Below are 27,311 nucleotides of genomic sequence, written 5' to 3' on the forward strand. Positions count from 1 at the left end.
GTTCAATATTTTAATTAGTAGTGACCGTTAGGACTAACGAGCGCTGCGAAAAAATCCGCGCGATTATATTTGCTAGACTGATGAAGCAAAATGCACACATGAGTTTTAAAATTCGCGCGGTAAAAAAATCTGTATTTTGAATCAATTTTCACGCTGTGTCATATAAACTTAAATACTAACAAAAATCGCGGGAAATTTTGTTTGTAGTGCCCGATACACGAAATTCCGTACGCGTATTTTTTTTATTGCAATAATTGGTGGGCCAGACAGATGGGCCTGATGATAAGTGCAACTCGTCGCAGAGCATGCAACACGTCCTACAAAGTGTCAATAGTCGCATTGAATCGCAGGTAATGATCCGCATCATGTGCCTGTAAATACACCATAAAAACCACACCCTTCAGTCCGGAACACAGCAATGGTTCTTGGCAGCAGAAATAAGCATGGCGGTATTACTTACCCGAACAAGCTCTATACTAAAAAGCTGTTAAAACGCGCGGACGTTTACCGCAGTGTGGGCTAGTGCTTAGTATTAGCCGTGATAGTAAGAATACGTGATAGTGTGTGAAGGGCGCGCGGTATGCGCGGAGGGCGGGCGTACGGGTGGCTGTATCGAGCGTGGGCGGTTGCGACTTGCGCATGGCACAACGCCGCTAGTCGCCTATCGCCTCCGACTGTGCCGCGCTCCCACGATGAGCACTGTTACGACCTAGCTCTCTAATTTAATACGCGAAATTACACATTTGCGTGCGACAAGAGTTATGTAGAAAACAGTGCCACCCTTCACCCTCGATGTAAACTAAAGGTAAGCTTTTCATTTCTTGCTAAAGATAAATTGAGTGTTTCGATTTTTAAACCTCTGTTACAGCAACATCGTGTTAAAATAAGTACGTCACTCACATTTCTACTACTTATACATAAAAGTTAATGACGTAACCACTTACCCTGCTGATTAATGGACGTAACTTATTTTATATACAATTTAATTTTAGTTCGGTGTCCACCTGGACTTAAAAAAATACTTTAGAATAGCCTACCTGCCTATATGTTTCAATACTTACAAAAAAAAAAATGTGTAAAGTACCTTAAATTCGTTTTAAATTAAATAATGTATAAGTTCTAATCGTATCAATATTGCGACATAGCACAACGATGTGACCTTGAAAAGTTGATATCGATACCAGCCAAAAGGGGAAACCTCAACTTTACAAGCGAGTGTTTTAATGTTCTTTTGCGATGAAAATATTACTAGGGCTCATGGCCATTATTTACAAACCTGCCGTAGTCTCTCTCATCTTCGACCAATTAATGACTCAGATTATTTCCGTAGATAGGACGCAAATTAATAGGTATGTCGATTTTCTGAGAAATAATTGGGAACTAGGCATAGACTAATAAGTACCTAATTAATTATTAAAATCTTAGCATACCTAATTAATGTACTCAATACTTGGTAGGTAGGTTGAATGCAGTAAACATTTAAGGGTATCTGAAATAATACTTATATATTTCGCTTTTAATATTTAACGAGCGAATCATATCAAAATAAAACTTCCTTCAATTTCTTCCTTTTCAGGTTTTGGGGGCGAGAGACGTTTTTGCGTTTTCTATAGTTTAATTCAGTCTCGATTTTTAATTCGATTTGTATTGGAAATACTATTCTAGAAGTTTATGCAACTCTAGGTACTTACATACAAACTATTGATATTTAAGTTACTCAACCAGTTTTATTGATTTCGGCAAGATGCCAGTCTGGTTAGACATGAACGTCTTTCAATACAACTTACAGAAAATATAAAAGCTCTGCGTAAGATGTCTGAAAGGCTAATCATTTTATTTTATTTTATAATAGGTATGTACAGTGTATATTTGTGTTATTAATTTGGGATTAGGATTCAGTATTGATTGATTCAATACAGAAATCTCAATACTGATTTAGTTTGTACTTTTCTTTCTTCAGATAATTTAATTGTTGCAAGGAACTTAAGGCAACTAGATTTTTAATAAATTAGAATCATGCGAGTCCTACCAATATTTAAAGATCATATTCTCAATAAAGACTTAACTTACTAAAACTTACCAAAGTAAAATTTCTATTTAAAACCAAAGATATACCTAGCCTTTAAAGCGCTTTTTTATACTTTAATGAATGCCATCAAAACCTATAACGTAGGTACTTTCTAGGGTTTGTTTCTGTACCTACCTAAGTCAAAATTCTATTTAAAACAATAAAATGTTATAGCCTTTGCAAGCGTATTTTCATACTGAAAGTTCCCTGAACTTTCTAGGATATGTTTCTATAGATAAGTTACCTTCTAGTGACCTCTCCCTACTCCTGCAATATGGCACTAAGGTAGGTCTTTTATCACTGGTGAAGAAAAAAATACGAAAACAAATTTAATATGGGAGGTCAGAAATTCTATGTATGGTTACTAAGAGGCCTAAACGATTTTGCCCGCTTTTTAGACGCATAATTATCATTGAAAACTTAAAAAAAAAAATTAACAGCGATTTCTGTACTTTATCTCAAAACTTTTTAAATCGAACGATCCGAAATAAGTTGTAGAGTACCTTGCCTTTTTTTTTTTTATAAACATAATAATCCTTTCGAAGTTATGCTGTATAAATTTGTTTTTTACGCTGGTAGACATTTTATCCAAATTAATTCTTAGATATGTAGGTAGAATGCCTCACCTTAGCTTCACAACCCCAAGACTCCATTTTTTTTATTCCATCGAGGACTATAGAGTGATGTAGTTAAAGCCAATTAGTACCTAATATAACTATTGCACACTTTCGGCTCTGCTCATTCAGTTATCTATATTCTTATCAGTGTAACGTAGTACGACAGGTATCACATAATGCTGGTGCCAATTACTTTGCATGTAGAGCGAAATTTACATGTTATTACGGTAGATAGTAATGGTGTCAGTTTACTTGTACTCAAACCTTCAAACTATGTTAAACTAACTCCAAATTTCTGAATCTCTAAATAGTTTGGTCGCAAGGGACTTCGTATGTAAATAATACAACGAAAATAAACCCATTACCGGCCCACTACAAGGCGCGGGTCTTCTCTCAGGATGAGAAGGTCGTAGACCACCACAGGCCACTTAAAACGCACATAACTCCGAAAAGTTAGAGATCGCGCGCCGGAGATCGAACTCGATCTCCTCTGAAAGGGGGTTTGAAACCCTAATCCCTAGGCTACTGCAACTACTACAATGTTGGTACCTACCTAATTCTGTTAAATTAGTATAAATCTTTACAACGAAGTGACGTCCTTTTTGAGAAGTGGTATTGTAAGGAAAAGAATTATTTCTAGAAATTCTAGACCTTCACTTTAGCACAGAGATTTATGTAGGTAGGTATAACAAAACTAGCGCCATTGTATTTTCACATAGGTACGAATTCTCTTTGACCAAACTATCGTTTGACCCGGCATACGTAAACAATGAAAGCTACGCTATAATTTAACGCTAAAACTCTTTCTTATGTTGCAATTATAGGACTTTCATACAACCTTTTAAATCCCGTTTCAACCCTTTTGGGGTTCTTTATAGACCTTTTAAATAACCTTAAACCTTACACCCAAAAAGAAATCTACCTACATACTTGTACTGTCTCTAACTTTGTATAAGACTTTCATTGAATCTTTCAACCCACATTTCACCCTATTAAGGGAAAGATTAGGGAAGATTTCTGAAAAACACACCAATCTCTATCTGCCTGTGAAAGTTTCGCAAATACCTCGCCTTTTAAAATGAATGTAAAATATCTTCTTTTTTTATTATTTCTTTGAATTTTTATATTCCATTATGACGGCGGATCGGCGCAGTGGGTAGTGACCCTGATTTCTGAGTCAAGTCTGTTAGGTTCGATTGCCACAACTAAAAAATATTTGTGTGATGAACTTAAATGTTTTTCAGTGTCTGTGTGTTTATCTGTATATTATAACTATTTATGTAAGTTATTCATAAAATATTCATCATTCATCTTAGCTACACACAAGCTACACTAACTTTACTTTCAGCTAGATGGCGATGTGTGTATTGTAGAAATATATTTATATGTAATTTTGTATTGGAACGGAACCCAAAGTGTTCGCTGGATACGTAGTTTCATATTTCCATAGTTTCCCCTTCGATCCAAGCATTGTCTACTTTATTCTATCTACAATACATAAGTACTTATATAAATACCTACTTCCACAATGTCACTTTGAAAGCCACGAGTAGGTATGCCTATCTATAAGTATAGGCCTTCGTTCCCTCATCCGCCCACGCGATGACGTTATTAGCCAACGTTGAACTGACGTCGACAATATTATAATTATCGACTCCAACTGTCGCATGCGGTATTAAATATTTTTAATGTGAGTTTAATTGAGTATAAACTATAAAACGAGTTGACGGTATTGATGGAACAATAGGTACATGTCGCAAAGTGGTTTAGCGTTCTGGTACGATGCGGCGTAAAATCCATGTAGTTAGTATATTGCCAAATTGCGTCATAAGGTTGCAGTAAAGGTGTAACTTATAGTAACGTAACGTAACGACTGTTTTTCCCAAATGAAATTAAATTAAAAATATGTTATACAAATAGGTCTATCATAAGCATCAATGAGCTTTTCTGGAGTTGGGTGACCCAGGTAGAATAAATCAGGAAGATTAAATAACTGGAAAAAATCCCTCTTCCTATAAAGATAAAAAAATAGGATATGCTGTGCTTTTGGCATGTATGAAGTGCACGCAACTGCTTTCCAGGTTTTCAGTAACCCTTATAGTTTTCACCATGTCATTCTTTCCGAAGTACTAACTTGGCGTGGGCATACATAAATAATTATATGATGCATCGATATGCGCATTAAAAATAATTATTAAATATGGGCTTTTAATGTAAAGATTGCCATTTTCGAATGGCATTCGTGGTTCATTTTGACACATCACATCACATCACAGGGTCGTGCCCCGCTTAGCTGGTAGTAACGCCACTGCTCATATGCTGAAGAAAATAGTAGCTGTTTAAGGTATATAACAAAGTCAAAGTCAAAGTCAAAAATATCTTTATTCAAGTAGGCCCATAGGTGGCACTCTTGATGCGTACATAAGAATTACACAGTAGTGACATGATGGCGATAACCACACTCGTAAACTTAAAACTAAAGCTACGAGGGTTCCAAACGCGTCCTGGTCTAAGAAGAAGCCCACAACAAACTTAGCCGGGTGTTTTTTTTTGTTATCACCATCTCACAATGTCATTTTAAATTATTAGAAGAGCAACCTGGTTAGAGCAATAATTTACACCCAAGCTTTTTTATCGATTACGTAGTCCTTTATACTATAATAGGACTTTTCTATAAGCTTACGTTTAATAAAAACTTTGAACTTTTTAAGAGACATCTCCAAGATGTCAATTGGTAGTTTATTGTAGAATTTAACTTTTATACGTATCCACTTTTATTAAGCTTTCAAAACCTACAAAAGCTTTATCTCTTCTGGTAATAACATAGCCACCGTCGGATGCGCTCACTAAAAGCTTTTATCTATCTACCTATGAAAAGTTTTATAGTTAGTCCATAAACGATATTACCTATAATGTTTTGCGGTGTGAAGCCCGGCTTCGTGAACGGGCTGCTATAAAATTAGGTCATAGTGGTATATAGGTCAAGGTTAGATTGTATAATAATTTACTAAATGCTTCTCGGAACTTCGTTAGAGTAGGTAGATAGGTATATATTGTTGAATCTAATGAATTGAGTCTTGTTAAAGATCCCACTTTCTTTTTCTCGTTCAATATTCGTCTTTTAGGTCAAGGGGAAAAAGTTTCTGGGGGTTTCGGGGGAAAATTTTATATGAAAACTCAAAATATTTTTCCAAAGTTTAATTATGTTCAACTACGATATAAATGTTAATATATACTTTGTTTGATGAATTATTTACGAACGCCCATAAACATTTTTTTTTTGCGGATAGCGTTACTTTTTCCTTTTTTGTTAAAAAATTTTAAATTTACTTATGGTAAATCTTCATTAGATACACTCACTCACTTAATACTTATGTATATATAATAATTTAAAGGTGATAGATACTATGGCAGTAGCCATAAATAAATGGCCTGTCCTATAGAATATTGCAATTACGCGCAACGCTATTACGACCTAGGCGTGGAGACCATGGAATAGATTGTATGACATACGGAGACGACCAGCCGAGTCGAGAGATATTGTGACGTTCTGTTACCTACCGCAGTAGGTACCGACTTACGTCCATTTTCGATACCTATTCAATCTATCCGTTATCTATAGATTTACTACTTATTAACATCGTTACTCAAAAAAGAATTCCATGCATTTTTTAATAAATAGCAACTTTGCTAACCAACTAATCAACGTATTAAAGATTGAATATAGAAAAAGGACGTTAAACGCAGCATACGCGTATGTAGGTAGGTTGATGCCGATTTTGATTTACACAAATCTCTAAATAAAAACTAACTTGACACTTGCAAGGTCAATAAGTATTGCTGTCTTAAAAGATTAGCTATCCCCTAGAAAAATATATCGTTATTTTTAGACATATCCATTTAGTTTAGAGATTTGTGTAGGTACAACAGAATTGGCCCTCATATAGTTTATGAGATATGCGTCAAATAAAGTCCTCTTTACTTTGACCTCATAGCGTTTCGGTTACAGTTGATCGATCCGACTCGAAAACGAGATGTAGTCGTTTTGGAGTATCAGACAACTGTAACATCAAAGAAAAATAGATCTGGTCTTTAAATCGCTAATTCTTTAGTCTTGTTATTTATTTTGCCCAGAGCAATTACTGTAGAAATGCAGACATAAATTGCGATTGCGATTTCATGTAAACTTTATACTAAGCATCATATTATGATCCCATCATATTACGTGAACAGTTTGTTTCAGGAATAAAGTAACGTGATAATTATGACAAGCAATATTAAAATAGAATATAAATATAATGAATAATGGATAAAATGGACTTCCAAGTAACATAAAGTTGTGCATATCAAATTATGGACGTTCAGAAACAGCATTTATGCCCACGGTTGGTGGATTATCTAACTATTGTTGGTGCAAAGCCCTACACATCGGGCAAAGGGTTGGCGCCGGTACAGGTAAATTTTATTAATATATAAAAAATAAACACATACTTGTGTGTGTTCAACTTGTAGATATATTGTTTTTATCGTTTAGACAGTTTTTAGTTGTCGACTGATAAAATAAAAACCTATATCTAAATTTAATAACCTTTGCCTACCGAATATTACTAATCGCAATGGTCATTTTACAGGTTATTATATTTTTAAAGTTAGATTTTTAGTTCTTCTTTTCTTAGGAGAACGGCTTGCACAGACATGATTTTTAGTAATTCAGATTAGATCATTCAAACATGTAACTAAAATAGTTCTACGATTATTTAAATAAAATTGTTTTAAGTATAATCATACTGGAGAACGCATTGGACGTGCTAATTCTGTATGTACCGAGGTACACATATCGGTAAAATAAAGTGACAAGTCTAAAAGTCGTACCTTTTCTTTCATTGTAGTCTTTGAAAAAGAAATCACCATTTCAAACTTTTCATTTTAGTTCAGTTTGATTTGTGTAGGTAGACCAGAATTAAACCAGTGACGTCATTTTTTATCTCACCGGCCTTTATATTCTCTTTTCTCCTTGAGTAAGTAATGTGTTTGATCTAGGCACCCGAACTACTCAGACGGTATCCGCTCACAAATCACGATGACTTCCCATTGCCCTTGGACATGGTTTACTTCTGTCAGCCCGAGGGCTGCGTGTCCGTGGGACCCCGCAGACAACTCGCGCATATCACCACCAGGGACACCACCTCGTTTGTTTTTACACTCACCGACAAGGATTCAGGTTACTTTCCCTTTGCAAAACTGTGAAATTTTTTAATAGGTACATACAAATTTGTTACCTGAGCACTTGACTGATTTGGCAAACCACGCTAGATGGGCATGCTTGGTTGCTCCTTATCCGAGATGACGATGGGCAGGATGTTGGTGATGATCAGTGGCGTGCACTTCATACATGCACAAAAGCACTGCATACCCTAAAATTCATATAAAACTGGTATAAGACGGCCGATTGGCGCAGTTTGCAGCGAACCCGCTTTCTGAGCCCAAGGCCGTGGGTTCGATTCCCACTACTGGCAAATGTGTGAGTGATGAGCATGAATGTTATTCAGTGTCTTGATGTTTATATATGTGTATTATTCATAAAAATATTCATCAGTCATCTTAGTACCCATAACACAAGCTACGCTTACTTTGGGGCTAGATGGCGATGTGTATATTGTCGTAGTATATTTATTTATTTGTTTATAGGAGGAGGATATTTGCCGCTTTATGCAAATTTCCTGCTCATACCCAAGATCAGTACGCCACTGGTGATTATGTGGATTTTAAACAGTAGATTAACTATTTTATTCAGATATTCCTAAAACAATCTTCCTTTAAAGCCAAGCCAATAAAGCTAGACGTCTAAAGATTCGAGGAAAAGATTTTGTACCTTTTACAACCAAATATTCACAATGTTTTTTAAAATAGTAAACTCAATAGATACAGAAAATCTTCGAAAATGTGTGTGGAACTACAGGTGCACTATAATCCGTCCTATGGGACTGCAGCTTTGATACGACAAGAAAGAGTTAAGGCGCAGGGCCGACCGCTTTACGTGCTCGCCGAGGCACGGGAGTAAATCTCCGCCAATATTCAAACTCGGGGCTTGAATGAAGAATTTCTTTATAGAAAAACCCAATACTATTAGCCGTATAATATACCTACTTGAACAATGGCAGGTAAAACCCGCTATGGGATCTGCATCAACTTCTACCGTGCGGTGGAGCGTGCTCCGACGCCGGGTCCGCGTGAGCGCAGCGGGCTACGGCGCGAATCGTGGCGCAAGTCCATGGAGAGAAGCACTGACTCTGCCTTCTCCAGGTGACCAGTCACTACTACTGCTTTTTAACATTGACTTCGTCTGTTCATAGCCCAGTGGTAAAGATAATCCCCGACACTAAGTTCCATCTTTCATTTTTTCTTTTCTATCATTTATTAATTTTTTTTTTTTTTTTTTTAATTATTAACAATGCTTAAGAATAAATTAAAAAACACTATTAAAAATTTATAAAAAAAAAAAAACTTCCACCCTCCGCTTGCGGGGCTTTTGAATGCCCAAGCAACCGGTGGTCAGGGCTCCAGAGTGAGAAACCTCCTCACAATACGCGCCGTTTCAAGGACTACTGTCTTCTGTATCCGACCCTTGATCCAACAACCAAGCGAAAGCTTCTTGAGATGTTGGTCGAAGCTTTTCGCGAGAAGACCATTGACTGAAACGACGATCGGAACAACAACGGTCGACTCAACACTCCACATGGCGGTAATCTCGTGAGCAAGGTCCAAGTATTTAGATACTTTTTCCTATTTGTATTTCATTTATTATTATCATTTCATTGCTTCAAACTTCGGAACGGTAAAACAAGTTCCTTGTTTTATAACAAAACAGTGCAACGTTACCTGTTTGGGGCGTTACTACGTGAGTAAAAATAATATAGAAATAGAAAAATAGAGTAGAAATCCTACAAAAAATATTTCGAGAATTTGACCACACCTCTGATGAAGTGGTTTGGTTTGCGGTCTTGTAGTAATGGAAGGTTACGAGACCAATTCCCAAAAATACATTTTCTAAATTAGACTGGTTAGAATTAGCCTCCAATATAACTGGCGAAGAAGTAACACATATATACATACGGCACATAACGTGAGATCGAACCCAAGAAACTTCTTTTCCCAAGATCATAAAAGTTTGAATTTGTTTTTTTTTTAGAGACTAATGCGAAGCGAATATTCCAGTGACTATTAGGAGCAGTAATGTAGCGCCGAGCGACTCAGAAAGAAGCTCCATTTTCTTCAAGATTATAAACGTTGAACTTGTAATTTTTCTAGAGACTAATGCGTAGCGATTGTTCCAGTGACTATAGGAGCAGCAATGTAGCGCCGAGTGACTCAGATTGCAGCGCAGCACCTCGGCTTGCGCCCGCACCTCCCGACTCTGAAAGTGGCGGCTCCCATTCACCTAGCCCTCGTGCCACTAGAAAGCGGCAGGTTAGATCATTATTGTGTGTAAATTAATAATGTTATCGTCTTAACCGATAGACCTTCTTAATCTGGGCATAGGTTTTTTGTAGAAACTTTCATGCTCTAGGGTAATACGTCCAGGGACCAGCTTGATTTCTTCTACCAATGATTTTTCGGTGCGGAGTCGTCACTCTTGCATCTTGGAATTCCAACGGCTATTAGTCCTCCGATACTTGGCCTTATTAAAAGCGCCGGAAGTTGGAAAAACCATAAAAACCATAGAACTGTTAAGTAGCGGAACATGTGCAACGCATGGACCGTACGAGAGCTCCAAGGAGGTTGATGGAGGTCGAGGACGACCTAGGGTTTGTTGAAGTAATGGAGTAGAGAGGGTCTCGAAAGTTTTAGGAGTTCGAAGTTGAAAGGAAGCTGCTTCTGACCACCTGAACTGGAGAAATCTACTCAAAATAATTAACATTATTTTTCAAAAAAATTATTACTTTAGCAGCCCAAACCTAGACTCCTGCTCCTCCTTGATTTGAAAGAAATAGAAAACAAATGCTGGTTAGGTATTAGGATAATTTCGTTTCGTACGGTCTGTAAAACGATGAACAATTTCATCGACGAGATATCTATATTTAATTTACGAGAACCAACTTTTTCAATATAACTTTTCCTCATAGAAACCACTGAAGTTCTAATTGAGTTTCAAGCTTGTTCATGTCATGCCATACCTACATAATAACATTCTTTTACGACGCATAATTTTCCAAGTAATTATATACGATCTTCTGGTATTTTAAGCGCCTGTACTTTATACTACTATTGTTCGTCGGTTTAGATATTAGATTGCAGTAGTATTGTTTGCTGCTAAGCACTACTGAATATATTTACTCCAAATAGTAAAATAACGGTGATCCGTTTCTCCGTTGTTGCTCAAAAAATTCTAAAACCATAAGTAAACACACTTTTTTACACACAAAGGATTTACCAACTTAAACTAAAACAAATAATTATTAACGAGGCATTTCTTTGTTTCAGCGAGTGAGAAATCATTCTTTAACGTCCATATGCCTTTTATCACACCACCCTTTCTTCTCAACATTCCGAGAGTGCCTCTTTATCCTTAAAAAATTAATAGATGCCTGTAATGAGTCTTCCAGTCCTAGGCGTGTCGGAGCGTCCAGACAAACATTTAGGTAAGCACAAAATGGGAGAATAGTAGTAAGGTACTTTTTTATGAACCTGAGGATATTCTAGTGATTATTGACAATCACAAAAGAATTGTGAATTTAAATGGGCTAATATATTTTATTCGTAATAAAGCTTTGATCGAGTTATCGCATCCGAATAACGCCCACGAACTGATATAACATACATACACAGGCCACGGTGGAATTGTCAAGGTCATTGACACTATTTTGATCAATAAATACTTATCGGAATCAAACTGCGCTTTATGAATCTAACTTTTTACCTGTATTACTACTTCCCATATCAAATCGTTTTCCTAGAGCCTCTAAACTCTACTGGAGAAGAGGAGACTCTCTACTTTACTTTTTTCAAAGGCCCTCTAAGATATCTTATGAAATGGGTGAGTTCACCTAAGTGTGACATTTTTGATATAGACGAATATGTCCAGCATTTGTTGGGTTTGTTCGTAATAGACCAATGAGGGACCAATTAATATGTAAATATTAAAATGAATCAAAAAAGTAAAGTATCCTGGCGGCACCTTATTCAGAGGTAGCCAGAATTCTATTAGGTTTTAATTTAAGATAAGAGAAGAAGGAAGAATTAATTTTCGTAAAGGGAACGATGGAGCTGACATTCTTATTGTTAAGAAAAGTCCAGAATAAATAAAAAATTTAAAAAAAAATTGATGCTTAAAACATTTAGAAAAGTGATAATATTCCACCATTTTTTTCATACTAAAACAAAAACTATTTAGTTTAATGAGTTTTTATATATATTTATACTTTTGAGATTGATGCTTAATTATCTCAAGGAAATTAAAATAAGGAATGCGGGTCTAATATAAATTTTGCTTTCACCAGAGATACGGTATGGTCAGTTTTAACGGGCCAAGCGTACGATAACACACCAACAATAGTGGTTCACGATGTAAAAGAGATAGAAACATGGATTCTACGTCTGCTATCGGCGCCTGTGCCCGTTCCCGGGAAAACGCGCCTTGAACTCGAAGTTTTATCGCCCACGGCTCATGCACCCCTAGTTTTTGCGTTGCCAGACCATACCAGGTTTACGCTCGTGGATTTCCCTTTACATCTACCTTTAGAGTTACTCGGTAAGTTTGTATTAATTATGTATTATTATTAACTAGATGATGGCTAATACTTCATCGGCTTTTGTTTTTAGTATCGAGATTTTAAACTTTATATCGATTCCTGGATTGCAGTATGCCGACTTAACATAAATAAATTTTGAATTTGATCTGGATGTCCTCTTTCTACATAATGTGGAGTCTACCAACATGGCGCTTAAAAAATAACAAATATAAAATATTTAGGTACTTAAACCTGAATAAACTTAATTTTATTTTATTTTTTAGGGGTCGACACATGCTTAAAAGTTCTAACACTGATCATGTTAGAGAATAAAGTAGTGGTACAGTCGCGGGACTACAATGCTTTGTCGATGTCAGTGATGGCGCTGGTGTCGATGCTGTACCCACTGGAGTATATGTTCCCCGCAATACCCCTATTGCCAAGTTGTATGAGCTGCGCTGAACAACTCTTGCTGGCACCGACGCCATTTCTCATTGGAATCCCGGCTAACTTTCTCACCTACAAGAAGAGCTTCAGGTATCTTATCAATTTATTCATCAAAAGCCTGTAACAGTCTACTGTTGGACTTGAGTCTTATCCCATGAGGGTTTTTCCATAATCACCACGCTGGTAGACGAGTTGGTGATCGCAGTGTATGGTAAACGCAAGAGGACGCTGCTACCCGTTCTCTGTTATGTTCCCTTAGTTGCCCCATACGAGACCCGCGGAAAGAAGAGGGGTTGCGAAAACTTAAATTATTGATTTTACAATTTTGAAGATCACCCCTGTTCAGTGGTGACTGTGGTCTTTTAAATAATGTTTAGCAATTTCGGAATATTTAATTTCTGAGTTTGATTACTCTCGTCTGGTGTTGTTTCCACGTTTCTGACAAAGATGTGCCGCCAAACGATTTAGCATTCCGATACGATGCCACGTTGGAACCGATTCGGTGTATGGGCTTAATATACTCGTAACTGCCATATCTCTAATAGGTTAGCCGGCTACCATCTTAGAATCTCTTACCACTTCACCTGATACTGATCCACCGGATGAAATTGCATTTCATCCGGTGGATCAAGGGCTAGTTTTATTGGAATTATTAAAATAAATGAATGTTGTACTAATTAAAAATGAAGCTTAATTTTTTCATTGTTGTTCAACTAGAACGCGTTCTTAGTCGCGTTTTCTTTTTAACTATCCCCGTGGGAATAGTTGTTTTCCTGGGATAAAAATATAGCCTATTTTGCTATATATATTTTTAAGTCAAGAGGAAGACCTCTTCACTTAACTTTATACCAAAATACAAGTTGCTTAGTTGCATATTTAGGGCGTGCAGGAAGGACAAACTAACAAACACACTTTCACATTTATAATATTAGTAAGGATAGAGTGTTTTCTTCTTTGTAGGTTTCCAGACGACATTTGGGTGGTAGATTTAGATGCAACCAAACTGACGTGTCCCACCGGCAACGACCAAGACTTGCCACCATTGCCGGAGCCGGAAAGCTCGGTCCTAAAAAATCATTTAAAACAGGTGGGTATACTAAATGTTTCCCGGATTTGAGATATCTTGATGTTATCACCAATTTTACTTATAATGCACGCGACTCGTGCGCATTCCTATCTTTTACGTGTTGCTAACTGTGGCAGCTGTTTTTTTATTATACGCATAATGTTATATCTTCCTTCACTTGTTAGATTTAAGTTTCAAACAATGTGTGTATTTTCTTGCCACGGTATGATACATATGTCTTTGATATGTATATTTCACTACGGCAATATTTTGTTATTCAAATGCAAATCTTAGAAATAGAAAGTTCGATTGATTTTCATAAACATCGCATTGTTGCATTTGGTGAATAAAATATTACCTATTATTCACTTGGATGACGTTTTCACATTCACACTATATCTTAGTCGAAACTTGTCTGTTACCTTACTGTCTCAATTCCACTAACATTCTACTCACTTTTTCCTACTTCGCTAGGCTATGCAAGTCATGGGAACCGCCGGAACTGGTGTAAATATATACTATTTTTACATTGCACAATTTGACTATTTAATCACAAATTTTAAACAGTTTTGTGCCAGCAATTTTAAAACATGTGCCGACCTTTTAGAAAAAATCACACAAAAACAGAAATTTGGTATACTTATATACGGTTATGCATTAGAAACAATTCGTCCCAAATTTAACACATTGTTTTATCTCTAAGAGGGGGCATATAAAATAAAAGCTTTACTGAAATGAGTGTAATTAATATAGTTAAATATAATCTAATGGCAAGCGCACATATCAACGACTCAAAATCGACTCAACTCAAATAAAATCATTGGAATGTGAGCTTTGTGTTATTTTTGGACAATTTTGGAACTATTAATCTCTCATTAGGAAGGTTGACCTTCCTACAAACACCGACATACCGCCAAGCGATTTAGCTTTCCGGTAAGATGTCGCGTAGGGGTGTGGATCTCATATAACTGATATACCCCTAATAGTATATCCCGCTATATTGCAAGGTTTAGCTATTATTGAAAAAAAAAAGACAAAAAGAAAAATTTTTACATGTCTGTACCAGTAGTTGGACCACTTGTAGACCACGTGTCACACACTTTAAACAAAAGTATGCCACAGAACATAAAACTCTCATTTCATTGCTTAAGTGAGTCGTTGTTGGCGTTGAGCCGATATAATGAGCGTAAGCCGTTAACCTAATGCATATATTAAAATTGGATATCATGCAGTATATCTAAAATATATTTTCATGTGTTACACAGTTTCAGTCATCGTTTTTATTGCATCGTTTAGCATGTAAGGTAGGTACTGCGCACACAGATACACTTGAGTCTTGTGCTGGAAATAAGCTACCTTAGAATAATTTTATTTTTATACAATCAGTATTAAATGAACCACTAACTGCGCGCGCAGACACAGTTGGAATCCAGTCGCTTCCACTTGATTTACCGAAATTGCCAGTCAACTTAGTAAGTTTTAGTATTATGTATTTAATATTAATATCATCAGTTGAAGACACAAGCATTTCTAGAAGAGTTTAAACTTACTTGTGCACACGAGTCACGACAAGTAGAATATATCGTGAAACTACCGAGAAAGAAGCATGTAACCTAGAGTCCAATTGTCTCTAATCTAAAGAAGAAGCAACCCCTTTTTTACGATTTACTGGCATGACACAGTGGTTAGCACTTCGTCGGAAGGTCCATAAGGCACATTATAACATAATGTATTATATGATATATCATGCCTTATGTGGCGATGAGAAAACACTTTGAATTTACAATTTTCAAGGCCGCTCCTGTTGCAGTGGTGACAGTGGGCGATCCCTGGTTATATTCCTGACAATTTATTAGCAATTTGAAAATTTATAATTACTTAATTTTCTCTGGTCTGGCGTTGCGGTACGATGGTGCGTGAACACCGTTTAGGTGTTTAACATTAACGAGCAGTTACGGGCAAAGTTTTAGTGGAACAAGAAAACTGGAGACTGTGTCTAGTTGCAATTGCGACGGCCGATTGGCGCAGTTTGCAGCGACCCTGCTTTCTGAGTCCAAGGCCGTGGGTTCGATTCCCACAACTGGAAAATGTTTGCGTGATGAGCATGAATGTTTTTCAGTGTCTGGGTGTTTATATGTATATTCTAAGTATTTATGTATATTATTCATAAAAATATTCATCAGTCATCTTAGTACCCATAACACAAGCTACGCTTACTTTGGGGCTAGGTGGCGATGTGTGTATTGTCGTAATATATTTAATATATTTATTATTATTTATTTATTAATTGCTAGACATCGTTCTAGTGTCAAAAAGTGTCTGTTTGCGCAGCGCCTTATACTTTGTGGATGTGCAGAAATATTTATTTATGGGATGTCATGACAGCTTACGCCCACGAATATCATAACGGTTAAGTAACCTAGAGATTAAATTGATATGCAGCATGAATATAAATATCGTAAATTGTAATATATTATATTTAGCATGCAACAAATATTAAGTACTTACACATTTCTGTAAAAGTGTTCTCGTTTGATTTATTTTTATATTGTGTGTTACGTGGGAGTTGGGTGTCACTTAAAGGTAATGGCCAGTGTTGTAGTTTTACAGTACCTAAGCTTTAAATTTAATATGCTATAATCCAATTCTTCGGTTTTATGACCGTTAATGAATACTTATTTTCCACAGGCTGTGAATAAGAAGTATTCCTTAACCTAAACAGTTAAGAAAAATAATAATAATATGTTAAAAGAAAATTATTTACACTTTTATTACAGTTTGTAAATAGCAGTATAAAATACACAGTATAGCTAAGTATATAGAAGAGATATATTTAAGTTTTTTATGAGAAATGATTATTTCGTTACGAGATCAATCTATAGGTACCTATTATTATATATTTGTCAATTGTTTTCTTTTTAAATAGACAATACGTCGTACCATGAAATGTGTGAAATATTAAAATTTAGGCTACATTTATAATCGAAGTTTTTTTGAAACATTAAGTAGTATTTAGAGGAATGTATGTAGTAGCTTAAATTTTGAGTATTGATAATAATAATGATAAACAAAATAAAGTCCTTGGATAGTAGGCGCGCCCGTAGTTATTCGCTAAAGAAGTAATATAGTACAAATGGAATTGTTCAGTGATACTGAAATTTGGAAATTAGTGTAAAATATAAATTTTAATAAAAAAAATATACTTTCATTTATACGTGTACGTAATAAAGATATTCTCACTGAGCAATTCTTAATGTTGAAGCATTGTAACTAATAATATTATTATAATTAATTTTTACTTGTTGATCAGGCCCTAAGCAGTCTAACCAACAGTTCTGCTGAGCATGCCACCGCACCACTCATGCCCTCAAGAAGAGATAGCGTCGGAGGAGCGACTCTTAAGTAAGTTACGACAAATTTGAATGAATTTGAATATGAATAGTCATCAAAATCATCATCATTATCAACCCACTACAGGCCACGGGTCTGCTCCAAGAATAAGAATAAGGAGTTTAAGCCGTAGTCTTAAACTTCTTATTCTTATAAAAAATACCGGCGGCAAATCGGTGCACATAACACGCTTTTGAGGACGTCGTGGAGAACTGTCAGGCATGCAAGTTTCCTCACGATGTTTTTTCTTAAGTAAGTCAAGTAATATTTAAGTTACTTGAATATTTAATCAAGTCAGCGACCATGAAATCTCGATATTATCTGTATTGTTTCTGCTATGCAGGACGAAATTTTTTGAGCCTTGACCAAAATTTTAACGTGCTCTTAGAGGCCAAGGTCAATTTCCTGACTCCGAGATGGCACTGAATCCTGAGGTAGAATTAAAACCAAAATCCTAACAGTATATTTTATCGTCCGATCTTGGAATTTAATCAAGGATCTCGCCATCAATAGCAATCATGATCAAGGAGGCAAGATTAAACCAACTTAAATTCAAAAGTATTTCTCACTGTTGAATGCTGTATCATGTAAATGCTCCCGTAATTTGGAATAGAGCAACTGATTTGGCATTATATCGGTGTAGAGTGCAACCAGCCTCATTCAGGGAGGGTTCACACAGCACGCCGGAGAGCCGGCGTGTTTCCGTGGGCAGCGCACACACGCAGCGACTGTCGCTTGCGTCACCGCAGCCGCCGCACTCATCGCAATCGCCCCACTCCCCTCCGCAGCCCTTTAACCCTCTCATATATGGCAACGACGTTGACTCCGTGGACGTTGCTACTAGAGTTGCTATGGTAAGTACAAGGCCATGCAAATAGGCGAATTCCTAAGGTATATTTCCCCTGTTAGACGGTCTAACAGTCTAGGGTGCAAATGTTGGCCAATCCTGGTTAGGCACAATCTGAAACACAATCCAAATGCAAAATTAAAATTCGAATTGAAGCACTATTTTATAAATCTGTTGTACATGCAACATGTTGATTGGTTGATTGATTGATTGATTGATTTGGTTTGACCACGTACATTATCGCTTTAATCTTAATTCTGTCAGTACTTTATTAAATAAGTTATTCTTCTTCTTGATTTCTGGGCATTATACTTAACAGATATTGTTAATTTTAACTACCGTATTTGATAATAATACATATAATTCATATTTCAGGTGCGTTTTTTCAACTCACAGAACATTTTGGCGAATTTCATGGAACATACTCGTACGTTGCGCCTATATCCACGCCCTGTAGTAGCGTTTCAGATCAATAGTTTCTTGAGGTCAAGACCGAGAACTAGCTCTTTTTTGAACAAATTCGCTAGAACGCAGGTGAGTACAGCACTATTAACATCCAAAAAATCCGAAACAAAGTATTTCGGGTAAATTTACAAATCATTATTGTTATTAAAACGCTATGATGTTTAATTTTAGGCAGTAGAATTCTTAGCAGAGTGGTCACTAACGCCATGTAACGTGGCCTTCCTACGAGTACAAACTGGTGTATTTGACCCTCGGCAAATCGGAGACAAACCCAAGTGGTTTGCCGACCAGCTCCAGCCCATTCGATTTGCTGTTTGGGACGACGGAAGTTCCTTGAACGGCGCATTGCGACAGCTTCAGAGACTAGAAAATCAGCCTACAGGTATTTTATTCAAAATTAAAATTCATTATAAAAGTTGTATAAGTGCAATCATCTACCTATTATTTTCGTCATCGGAATGTTCATAAAACAATAACTTTTCCAATTGCAGATGAGAGTGGATCAGACTCAGAAGCTGCAGAAAGTACAAGTTCCTCGTATTCTTCGTTGAGTGATTTCGTTTCTGAAATGGCCTCCTCTGATTTATCACCAGGTACATTTAAAACTAAACTTTAATTCATCAATTCTTTTAAAAAATATTTATTTTCATGTTTATTTATTTTATCAATCTACAGGAGGAAATGCTCATCAACAACATGTAGTTGGCGAGACCTATAACGCGGTTATACAAGTTCCAATGACGCTATCGTCTTCATTAGACCCAAAAACGGTATGACATAGGTTTTCTAACCTCATTATTTAAATAACCAATTAATTCCTGCGCATCAACCAAACTATGCAAAAAAAAGTGCTTTCGTACATGTAAAGTTAATTAAATACAATCATCATGCATTTTGGCTTTGGCTCAATTAGTTTTAATTTATTTAACGTCGACGGAGCGGGAACTTGCATACTAAATTCTAAGATAATCCTTTTATAAATTATTACAGGTATATACTCCTCCTTCGTCTCTAATGTTCGGAGAAGAAGAGGTACCCCGAAGAGAGGGTCGGGAATCTACATCCCCATCACCGTCTGCTTCCAGTTCAGAACACAGCGATTTATCCGATGATGAAGTTCCAGGAGCCATGGATAGACCTGATGTGACTGATAGTCAACCGGCACCTGTGAAAAAGAGTGTAATTAAAGTTTATATATATTTCTTCATGTCTGGTATGTGATTCGCTAAAATAAAATCCGGCCGCTGGAAGAATGTTTACCTGACATCTGTGAGTTGGTCATATACCAATAACAAGCGACCATAAGAAGATAACAGTTGACATAGCTGCGCAGTTTTAGCATACATAATTTTTTCTTATTTATGTTATACTTACCCGCGACTTCGTTTTTTATGTGTATGTTATTTCCTCTATGCAAAAGGCGATTCTATCTTCTCTGTAAAAAACAAATCTATCCCACGGAGCCCATACATTTTCCAAGATAAATCTCGCATATTCGCTATTTCAGAGTACAATCTATCTATGTCCTTAATTTCATCCGGATCCGTGCAGCCTTTCTGGCGTAATTAAGTAACAAACATCCATCCAAAATTTTTTAAACTTTGAACGGATGTTTGTTTTGCTTTACTTTTTATAATATGAATAAAGATTAATATAGCGAAATATTTATTTAAAAAAAAAGAGTGATATAATTTTGATCTGGCAGGAAAGCATTCTTTCAATATATATATACTATAGGAATAGATATCGTTCTAAAATAATCTGGTAGGCTTTAGTATCACTTATGGAAAAACTAAAGATAGATTGACTTCTCCGCTGACCATTTAACAATGCTAGTTTTATCAAGCTATACCATTAATTATTGTGTTTAATATTAAACTAAAGTTAAAGCCCCGAAATCATGGTCATTTCAGCCATTTCTGCTAATGCGTTTTAGTAACTACGTACTGACTTATAGAAAAAGTTTATTACCTCACATTGCAATTTGATCCTAAAATAATGTTTCCTTCAAAAATTTTGGGTTATTTTAGTACATGAGTTTGCTCAGTACTTTAAATTTTTGAATGCATATTTTAAACTTATATCTGTTGCCCGCGTTCTTCGTCCGCGTTTTTTTTTTTATTGTGTGAAGACCGTTTATTTTCCTGGGATAAAATATAACCTATGTTACACTGCGTCCTTTCTACTGACTCTATGCCAAAAATCAAAGTTGTTAGGTCGCCTACTTAGGGCGTGAAGGAAGGACAAACAAACAAGGGCATACTAAGAGGTAGTCGTTATTTAATTTCTAACTACTTTATAATACAAGTCGTTTAGCAACAGTTTACCTAAACACTTGGTGATGGTAGTGGGGTTGTCAAATAGGACACGGACAGCGGCAGTTTAGGGTTGGAGTCGGACTCCAACTCGACTACGACCCCCGCCACCGTGGCGTCGCGGCGTCCACGCTCGCCCCACCGCGCCCCCCTGCCGCACCACCCCTCGCAATCACAAGCCGCACAGCCCTCACAGCACAGCACAAGACCCAAGGTACTACAATTGGACGTAGTTTATCAAAAAGGGATCAAACCACATTTAAGTTATTTTTCTGAAAATCTTAATTTGGATTCGTACTATTGACAAAAATATTTTATGACTAATGAGATGGTACCTTGTGTTGATATTAACGTGGTGTACATGTTTATCTATGAAGTTTTCTGCTGACTTAAAGTTTTAGCCGATGGACCTTTCATAATCATCGTCAATATTCGCCTATCATTGTCACTGTTGGGTACAGGCTTTTTCACTCCTAGAGATGGTTTTAGAGCGCATCGCATTGAAGCAGTGTGGTGGGTACCATGCCGTTGCAACGCAGGTTGGTGCATCGACCTTTGATATCTTCTTGTTAGATATAAATAACTTCTTCTTGTTTAAGCATATATCCCTCGTTGTGTGTTATCAATAGCACAACATGTCTTGTTCAAACTTGAAAGACAGACTTGTTATTTTGGTTTGGGATATTTTTTTATTATGGTCTGCCTGACGTCAACCCTCCCTCGCAATATTACATATATAACTGCACTTGAATCGTATTTGTGGATTGGATAATTTTTGCTTACCTACGTCCAATTATTCTACAGCTAAACTTTCAGTACTCTTCACTTATCCCAAAGTATCACGTATGAAATAGTATGCTATTTAAGTTTTACCAATTATGATTTTACACTTATCTATTTATAAGAGTATAATATGTAATTAGATAGATGCTTTTCGTATTAAGTTATAGTTCTCTGATACTTCTGTTTTTTACATTTTTGTTCTACTTTAAGCGTTCTTATAATAACATCTTAACTAACGTCTTTGCTTCTAGGGTTCAAACGCTGGTGTATCGAGACAGGCATCACAGACTTCCCTCCTCGAACAGTTTGCTGCGCAAGCAAAGGAACTTGTGCGGGAAACCACACGTCAAAGCAGTCAGGAAGGATTATTAGCTCATATGGACAAGGTTAATGTCCATCCCATTACTGTTTTTATCATACAAATATATTGAACAGATTATGTTATTTATAATCTTGCATTAAAATAGTACAAGGAGAATATGTGGCTTAAAAAAAACGGTTGTAAAACTAGATTCGGGCCAAAATCGGATAAGTCTTTATATTTGGTTGCAGTGGCCCGGCCCGATTTTGATTTAATTATCAAATTGTGTTGCGAGGTAATGAATAGACACACCAATTGTATAATATTTTTTAATTTGTTTTATTTTATCCGAAACCTTCAAGAAAGGAAAAGTTGCACAAGTGGAGGAAAAGAATATTTTTGCGCCTTTTGACAAGGTATCTCTACCGATGGCGCAACGAAGGAATTTTCTTGTAGAAAGCCATACTTGCAGCACCTATTTAATATTTACATCTACATGTAGTCAATATCATAGATATCTTCCAAGCCGCTACATAGATATTCCACGTACATACATAATTAGGGGTATCATTTACACCATAGAGGCAAAAGCACTCTGCATCAGTAGAAAATAGATTTAAGAATATATGTAATGTAACTGCATTAAACTTACTTAGCTCACTTTATGGTTTTATAGAAAAAGAGAAATTTTGAATTTATTATCATTTTGTATTGCTATATTCAAACATTCATTAATCATCACGAATGTATACTAAGGTACACGAACCAACAAACTACTCTTAGATATTGATATAGGTAATACTAAAAAAATTACAAAAGATGTTTCTTATTGAATAATGATATACTTACTTATAAAAATAAACATGTAACTCATCCAATTTATAATTGCTAATTTTAAAAATAAAACGAAAGTTTATTTTATTTGATAACTTTAATTTAAAACCAGTCAAGGGCAATTCTCTAGCTAAGCCAATACCACGCCGTGGCGTTACAACTGCGTCCAATAGCAATCACAAGACTTACTCAAATAGCTACTTTTATGTTTGGTCGCAAGTTAGACGCAAACAAGAGCGCCGCTAAAGACGCAGATCGAAGGCCACGGTTTAACATAGGCTTTAATGTAGGCTGGGCTAGCCTATTGATATATGCATGTCACGATCGATGGATGATTTTTAAAACTTCTATTGCTCCCTATGCTCACTCCATTTGACGCGGTAGGAAATTGTTACTACAAAAGTATATTTTTATACTTAGCCTTAAAATAGTTTCATTTCAAAATGTCTAAACTATTCATTGCTAAAGTTAGACAGCTTCGTTCGAATTTAATTCGTTGACGATCTGTAACGGAATCAATGATATTTTCCCAGCTTACGCTACACGCTAAGAAAGCTGCCGAAGAAGCTTCGAAGAGTGTGCAAGAAGCGTCGAAATCCGCACTAGAGGCCAGTAAGACAGCTACAGCTGTGAGCAAAAACACCTTCGAAGACCTTTCGTACGTTAGTAAATCAACATTTGGAGATCTCACAAAGAGCGCCAAGGAAGTTGCTGCGAAGAAAGGTCTATTAAAGGTGATTACTGTATGTATTTATTAAACAATTGTTTATTGTAAAGTCAACATCTCCTTAGCATGTTCCGGTTTAGAGAGTAAATTGCCTTACAAGATCTGTTTGGTGTGAAGTATAAAGATGGAAAAAATTATAAATTACACCGTACAGATTCTCCTGCGCGGAGTAAAGCAAATTAAGCTTAATTTTCATAGTATGTCAATTTTTTCGTCTAATTAATATAGAATGCTAGGAAACTCACCAATAACAGTTTAGTTATTGCCACATCTCTAAATAATTTATTAACCTTATCAAACCTGACATTTCCTATTTCAAAGGGAGAGAGCCAAGACGGATCTGCGGGACAAAATGCAAGAAGAGATTCAACAGCGTTACAGACAACAAATTTGCTGGCTACAACCCATCGAGATTTCTTTTCTAATATTAGTTCTGATCTGAACGGCCTTGCTGCATCGACATCCAGCATGTTTAGCGACTTTTTTGGATCAAAAGGTATGTGAATTCACAAAGTGTATTTGATATACGTAGTGAACAACAAAGATTCATTATATATCCTAACATGGCGGATAGGCAACAACCAATATTTACACGTCATTCCAAAATTAGAAATCTGTGAAGGCACATTGTGGTAACTTCTAAAAACTGTAGTTGCTGTAGCTGAATAAAAAATTAATTTATTTTATTTTATACGCATAATTCACGCACAAAGCAGATGGCCCACCCGTGGCAGGCTTTCTCTCAACAAATACAATATGTGTCGAGAGAAAGCCTGCCATTGCCTAATGGGCTATATGTTTTGTATGAGAACCATTCTACCCAACTCATAAAACAGAGCAACAGGTCGCAGGGCGTGCAAGGAACACCTACAACGTGCCGCCTGGTGCCCATCAACCTAAGACCCTGCGCTGATTAGCGGTAAAAATAAACATAGTGGTAGTACCTACTTCCCCAGACAAGCTCTATCACAAAAAGCTCTACGACTACTTCAAATAGAAACACATCTTAGAGTTATATATAAAGGAACCGTTTTTCTGATGTCGTGGTTAGGAAGGCAACCGAAACCCGCGGAGACGCCTGCGCAGGCCCCACTGTCAGCGACTTTCGGACCCTTCTCGCAAGGCGCTCGCGGCCTCGTGCAGCGTTCTCCGCTCATACGTCACTCATCCCCGACTCCGCCTACGCCGCAACCCACTACACGATCCGCCAACAGTGAAAACCAGGCTTTCCTTAACGATGTAAGTAGGAACTAATAAAGGTGTCTTTAGTGCGACTTGCGGGCGGATTTGAGCTGAATCCCTCGCCTCATTCTATGGTGTTCTAACCAGCTTAACCTCCTAGAACCGTATGCCGACCACTTTCCTTCTTCGTCGCTTTGGATTCCAATTCGGGAGGATTACCACCATCCCTTAAGTATCATCCCTTAGTAGAATTATTTTAATAATGTTGACATTTTGTTTTAGAATCTTAATAGAAAGTCAAATAAATTATGATTTTAAATTAATACCGCGTTATGCATTCAGAAACAAAACTTCAACAATATTATAATAATAATGCTTTCAGTTATGATAGGAAGACCTTTCGTGTTTCACTATTTTATTCTGTCGTAAAATGTAGCTAATCCAAACGTCGCTCTATCTGCCGTTTATTCTGATCCGTTATATTTCCGTAATAGGTTAACGTTGCTGCATATGGCGCTTGGAAATTTTCGGTTATATACAGGTCGTATACGGTCAATACGCCGAATGCACTATAATCTGGCTTATCTGCAAACTCCAGAAGAGTATTCAATCTGCCATCAAAAATGTATGATTGATTATTAATTTCTGGCGTAACACTAACACTGTTATGTTGTTTTATGAAATTCATTATACTGACAATTAGAATATAAATTCATTAACAATATTTTACCTCTCTCAACTCTCTTGATATAATATTCATTTTCATGAAATCTATTGTTGGGTTACAGTTAATTCAACACGCTCTTGAAGGCGAGGGCGTAGGTTGGCTTAAACTAAATCGCTTAAAGAAACTAATGGAGGACGAATCGTACAGAAACATGGTGCTCAGCAAACTGAATAGGAATTTCAACAGGAAGACGTCGCCTAATGACAAAGTAGATGATGCAGTAAGTTTTAACATTATATTCCTTTAATGACACGTCAAACTAAGTATACGATAAGGTCATGCTACAGAGCATTCTAGGCTACACTACCTGAACCTTGGAGAAAGTTATATTTAGTGTTCACGCATATCAGAATAATCAGCACCTGTATGTTTAGTATACTTCAATAAGGATAGTGTCACACATAATCCACTGGATGGCGTTAAAATAATGAGACAATTTTTAAAGCTAGATTGCAAATTCTCCGATCTGAAGAGTCTCAGTCTGGACTCTCCAAAGCTAGTTCATACAAATCGCCATTGAGTAATTTATTCCGTACATGACGGAGAACTGCTGGGAATTTTAACATCAGGAAGGATTATCAAGCTTGAAAAAGTCTGCATTTTGGCAAAATAAGTTTTTACTTTTAACAGCAAATTTATATATTTTATTTTTCAGCCGTGAATAATTAAAATGTACTTAAATTACCCATTCCCCAAAATTACTAATCTCTACCACATCTTTAACTTTCTATTATTTATTCTACAATAAATCCTTTAATATGTACTGCGTCATATCTACAGTTTATCAGCAAGCCAGTGTGGAAAGGGATGCTGAAAGTCCTTCAGGCAGTTGTTCACGGTTTAGAACTTACTTATTCCAACTTTGGTCTCGGTGGAATGGCTTCAGTCTTCCAACTAGCGGAGATGGCACACACTCACTATTGGAGCAAAGAAGTAGCTGGGCTAGAGCATGGTGGCATGGCGGGCTCTGCTCTATCGGAACATTATGGGCGACAAGATATAGAAACACCATCGTCAACACAGTCTTCCAGAAAAAGTTCGTCATCAGGTATGCAAAATATTATCCTACAAGTGTTTTATACTTACACATTATATTGCAGCTTAATCAACGTTACTAAGGATATAAATAAGTGAGATTGTATTATATTTGTTTAGATGTGCCTGTGGTAAATTATCCAGATATGGGTCCGGCTGAAACACAAAGTACAACCGAGATATTCAAAGATATGTTGAATCAGAAAAGGAATCTTCTATTTAGCAAATTATCGTCCTTCGATTCAGATGTAAGTATATCACAATAAAATGCAAGTGCAATCAATGTTTTAATGTGTTTTTATAAAGTAAATACTGCATGGTAGACATAAAAAATGTAAAATCTCAGTGGTTTTTACATGGCCTCCGCACACCGTATCGACGGAACACCGCCTTGGCTGCAATTAAAGCATGGGAATGTGAGCTTTAAGTTTTTGAGTCATAAAAAAAACAATATATTTCTGCCAGTAGAATACGAAGATTACGCAATACGCAATAGAACACGCGTTAGCCAAGTGTTATATCAATAGAAACAAAGCTCACATTGCAATGCTATGTTGGTGTTGAGTCAATAAAGTGTGCGAAGGTCATAAGTCTTCAATGCTGGAACTTCTTGTCCATTATACCAACATAAACATCTCCTTCTAACGCATGGCTACTTAAAATTGGAAAATGGATGTATTTATGTAAAAGTTAATTTTCGTAAATTATATTCATTAAGTAGATAGTTTATCTATTGGTAGACCCTGGAAATATGTTCATAATGGAAAAGTTGTGTGCTT

General features: G+C 36.4%; 1 protein-coding gene across 12 annotated transcripts in view; it reads left to right on the forward strand.

Moving 5' to 3' along the window:
- The first annotated feature begins 669 nt into the window (after window positions 1–669).
- Window positions 670–27,311, forward strand: part of LOC120623596 (MAP kinase-activating death domain protein) — a 52,567-nt gene continuing 25,925 nt past the window's right edge. For 4 of the 12 annotated variants that reach the window (XM_039889642.1, XM_039889643.1, XM_039889648.1 and 1 more), the window contains exons 1-26: window positions 670–805; window positions 6,929–7,140; window positions 7,726–7,906; window positions 8,847–8,988; window positions 10,020–10,152; window positions 11,167–11,324; window positions 12,183–12,433; window positions 12,698–12,950; window positions 13,821–13,947; window positions 14,401–14,433; window positions 17,237–17,328; window positions 17,960–18,170; window positions 18,539–18,697; window positions 18,800–19,010; window positions 19,120–19,221; window positions 19,304–19,398; window positions 19,619–19,807; window positions 20,993–21,157; window positions 21,978–22,112; window positions 22,390–22,443; window positions 23,395–23,595; window positions 23,910–24,084; window positions 24,640–24,827; window positions 25,559–25,717; window positions 26,278–26,545; window positions 26,653–26,780. In XM_039889642.1, the coding sequence (XP_039745576.1) occupies window positions 7,039–7,140; window positions 7,726–7,906; window positions 8,847–8,988; window positions 10,020–10,152; window positions 11,167–11,324; window positions 12,183–12,433; window positions 12,698–12,950; window positions 13,821–13,947; window positions 14,401–14,433; window positions 17,237–17,328; window positions 17,960–18,170; window positions 18,539–18,697; window positions 18,800–19,010; window positions 19,120–19,221; window positions 19,304–19,398; window positions 19,619–19,807; window positions 20,993–21,157; window positions 21,978–22,112; window positions 22,390–22,443; window positions 23,395–23,595; window positions 23,910–24,084; window positions 24,640–24,827; window positions 25,559–25,717; window positions 26,278–26,545; window positions 26,653–26,780 (3,912 nt within the window). In that variant the 5' untranslated portion in view covers window positions 670–805; window positions 6,929–7,038. The remainder of the gene's footprint in view (window positions 806–6,928; window positions 7,141–7,725; window positions 7,907–8,846; window positions 8,989–10,019; window positions 10,153–11,166; window positions 11,325–12,182; window positions 12,434–12,697; window positions 12,951–13,820; window positions 13,948–14,400; window positions 14,434–17,236; window positions 17,329–17,959; window positions 18,171–18,538; window positions 18,698–18,799; window positions 19,011–19,119; window positions 19,222–19,303; window positions 19,399–19,618; window positions 19,808–20,992; window positions 21,158–21,977; window positions 22,113–22,389; window positions 22,444–23,394; window positions 23,596–23,909; window positions 24,085–24,639; window positions 24,828–25,558; window positions 25,718–26,277; window positions 26,546–26,652; window positions 26,781–27,311) is intronic. The other 8 variants (XM_039889647.1, XM_039889652.1, XM_039889654.1 and 5 more) reach the window with 6 other exon arrangements.

The sequence above is a fragment of the Pararge aegeria genome, chromosome 5 (assembly GCF_905163445.1).
Source record: "Pararge aegeria chromosome 5, ilParAegt1.1, whole genome shotgun sequence".
Classification (NCBI taxonomy): Eukaryota; Metazoa; Arthropoda; class Insecta; order Lepidoptera; family Nymphalidae; genus Pararge; species Pararge aegeria.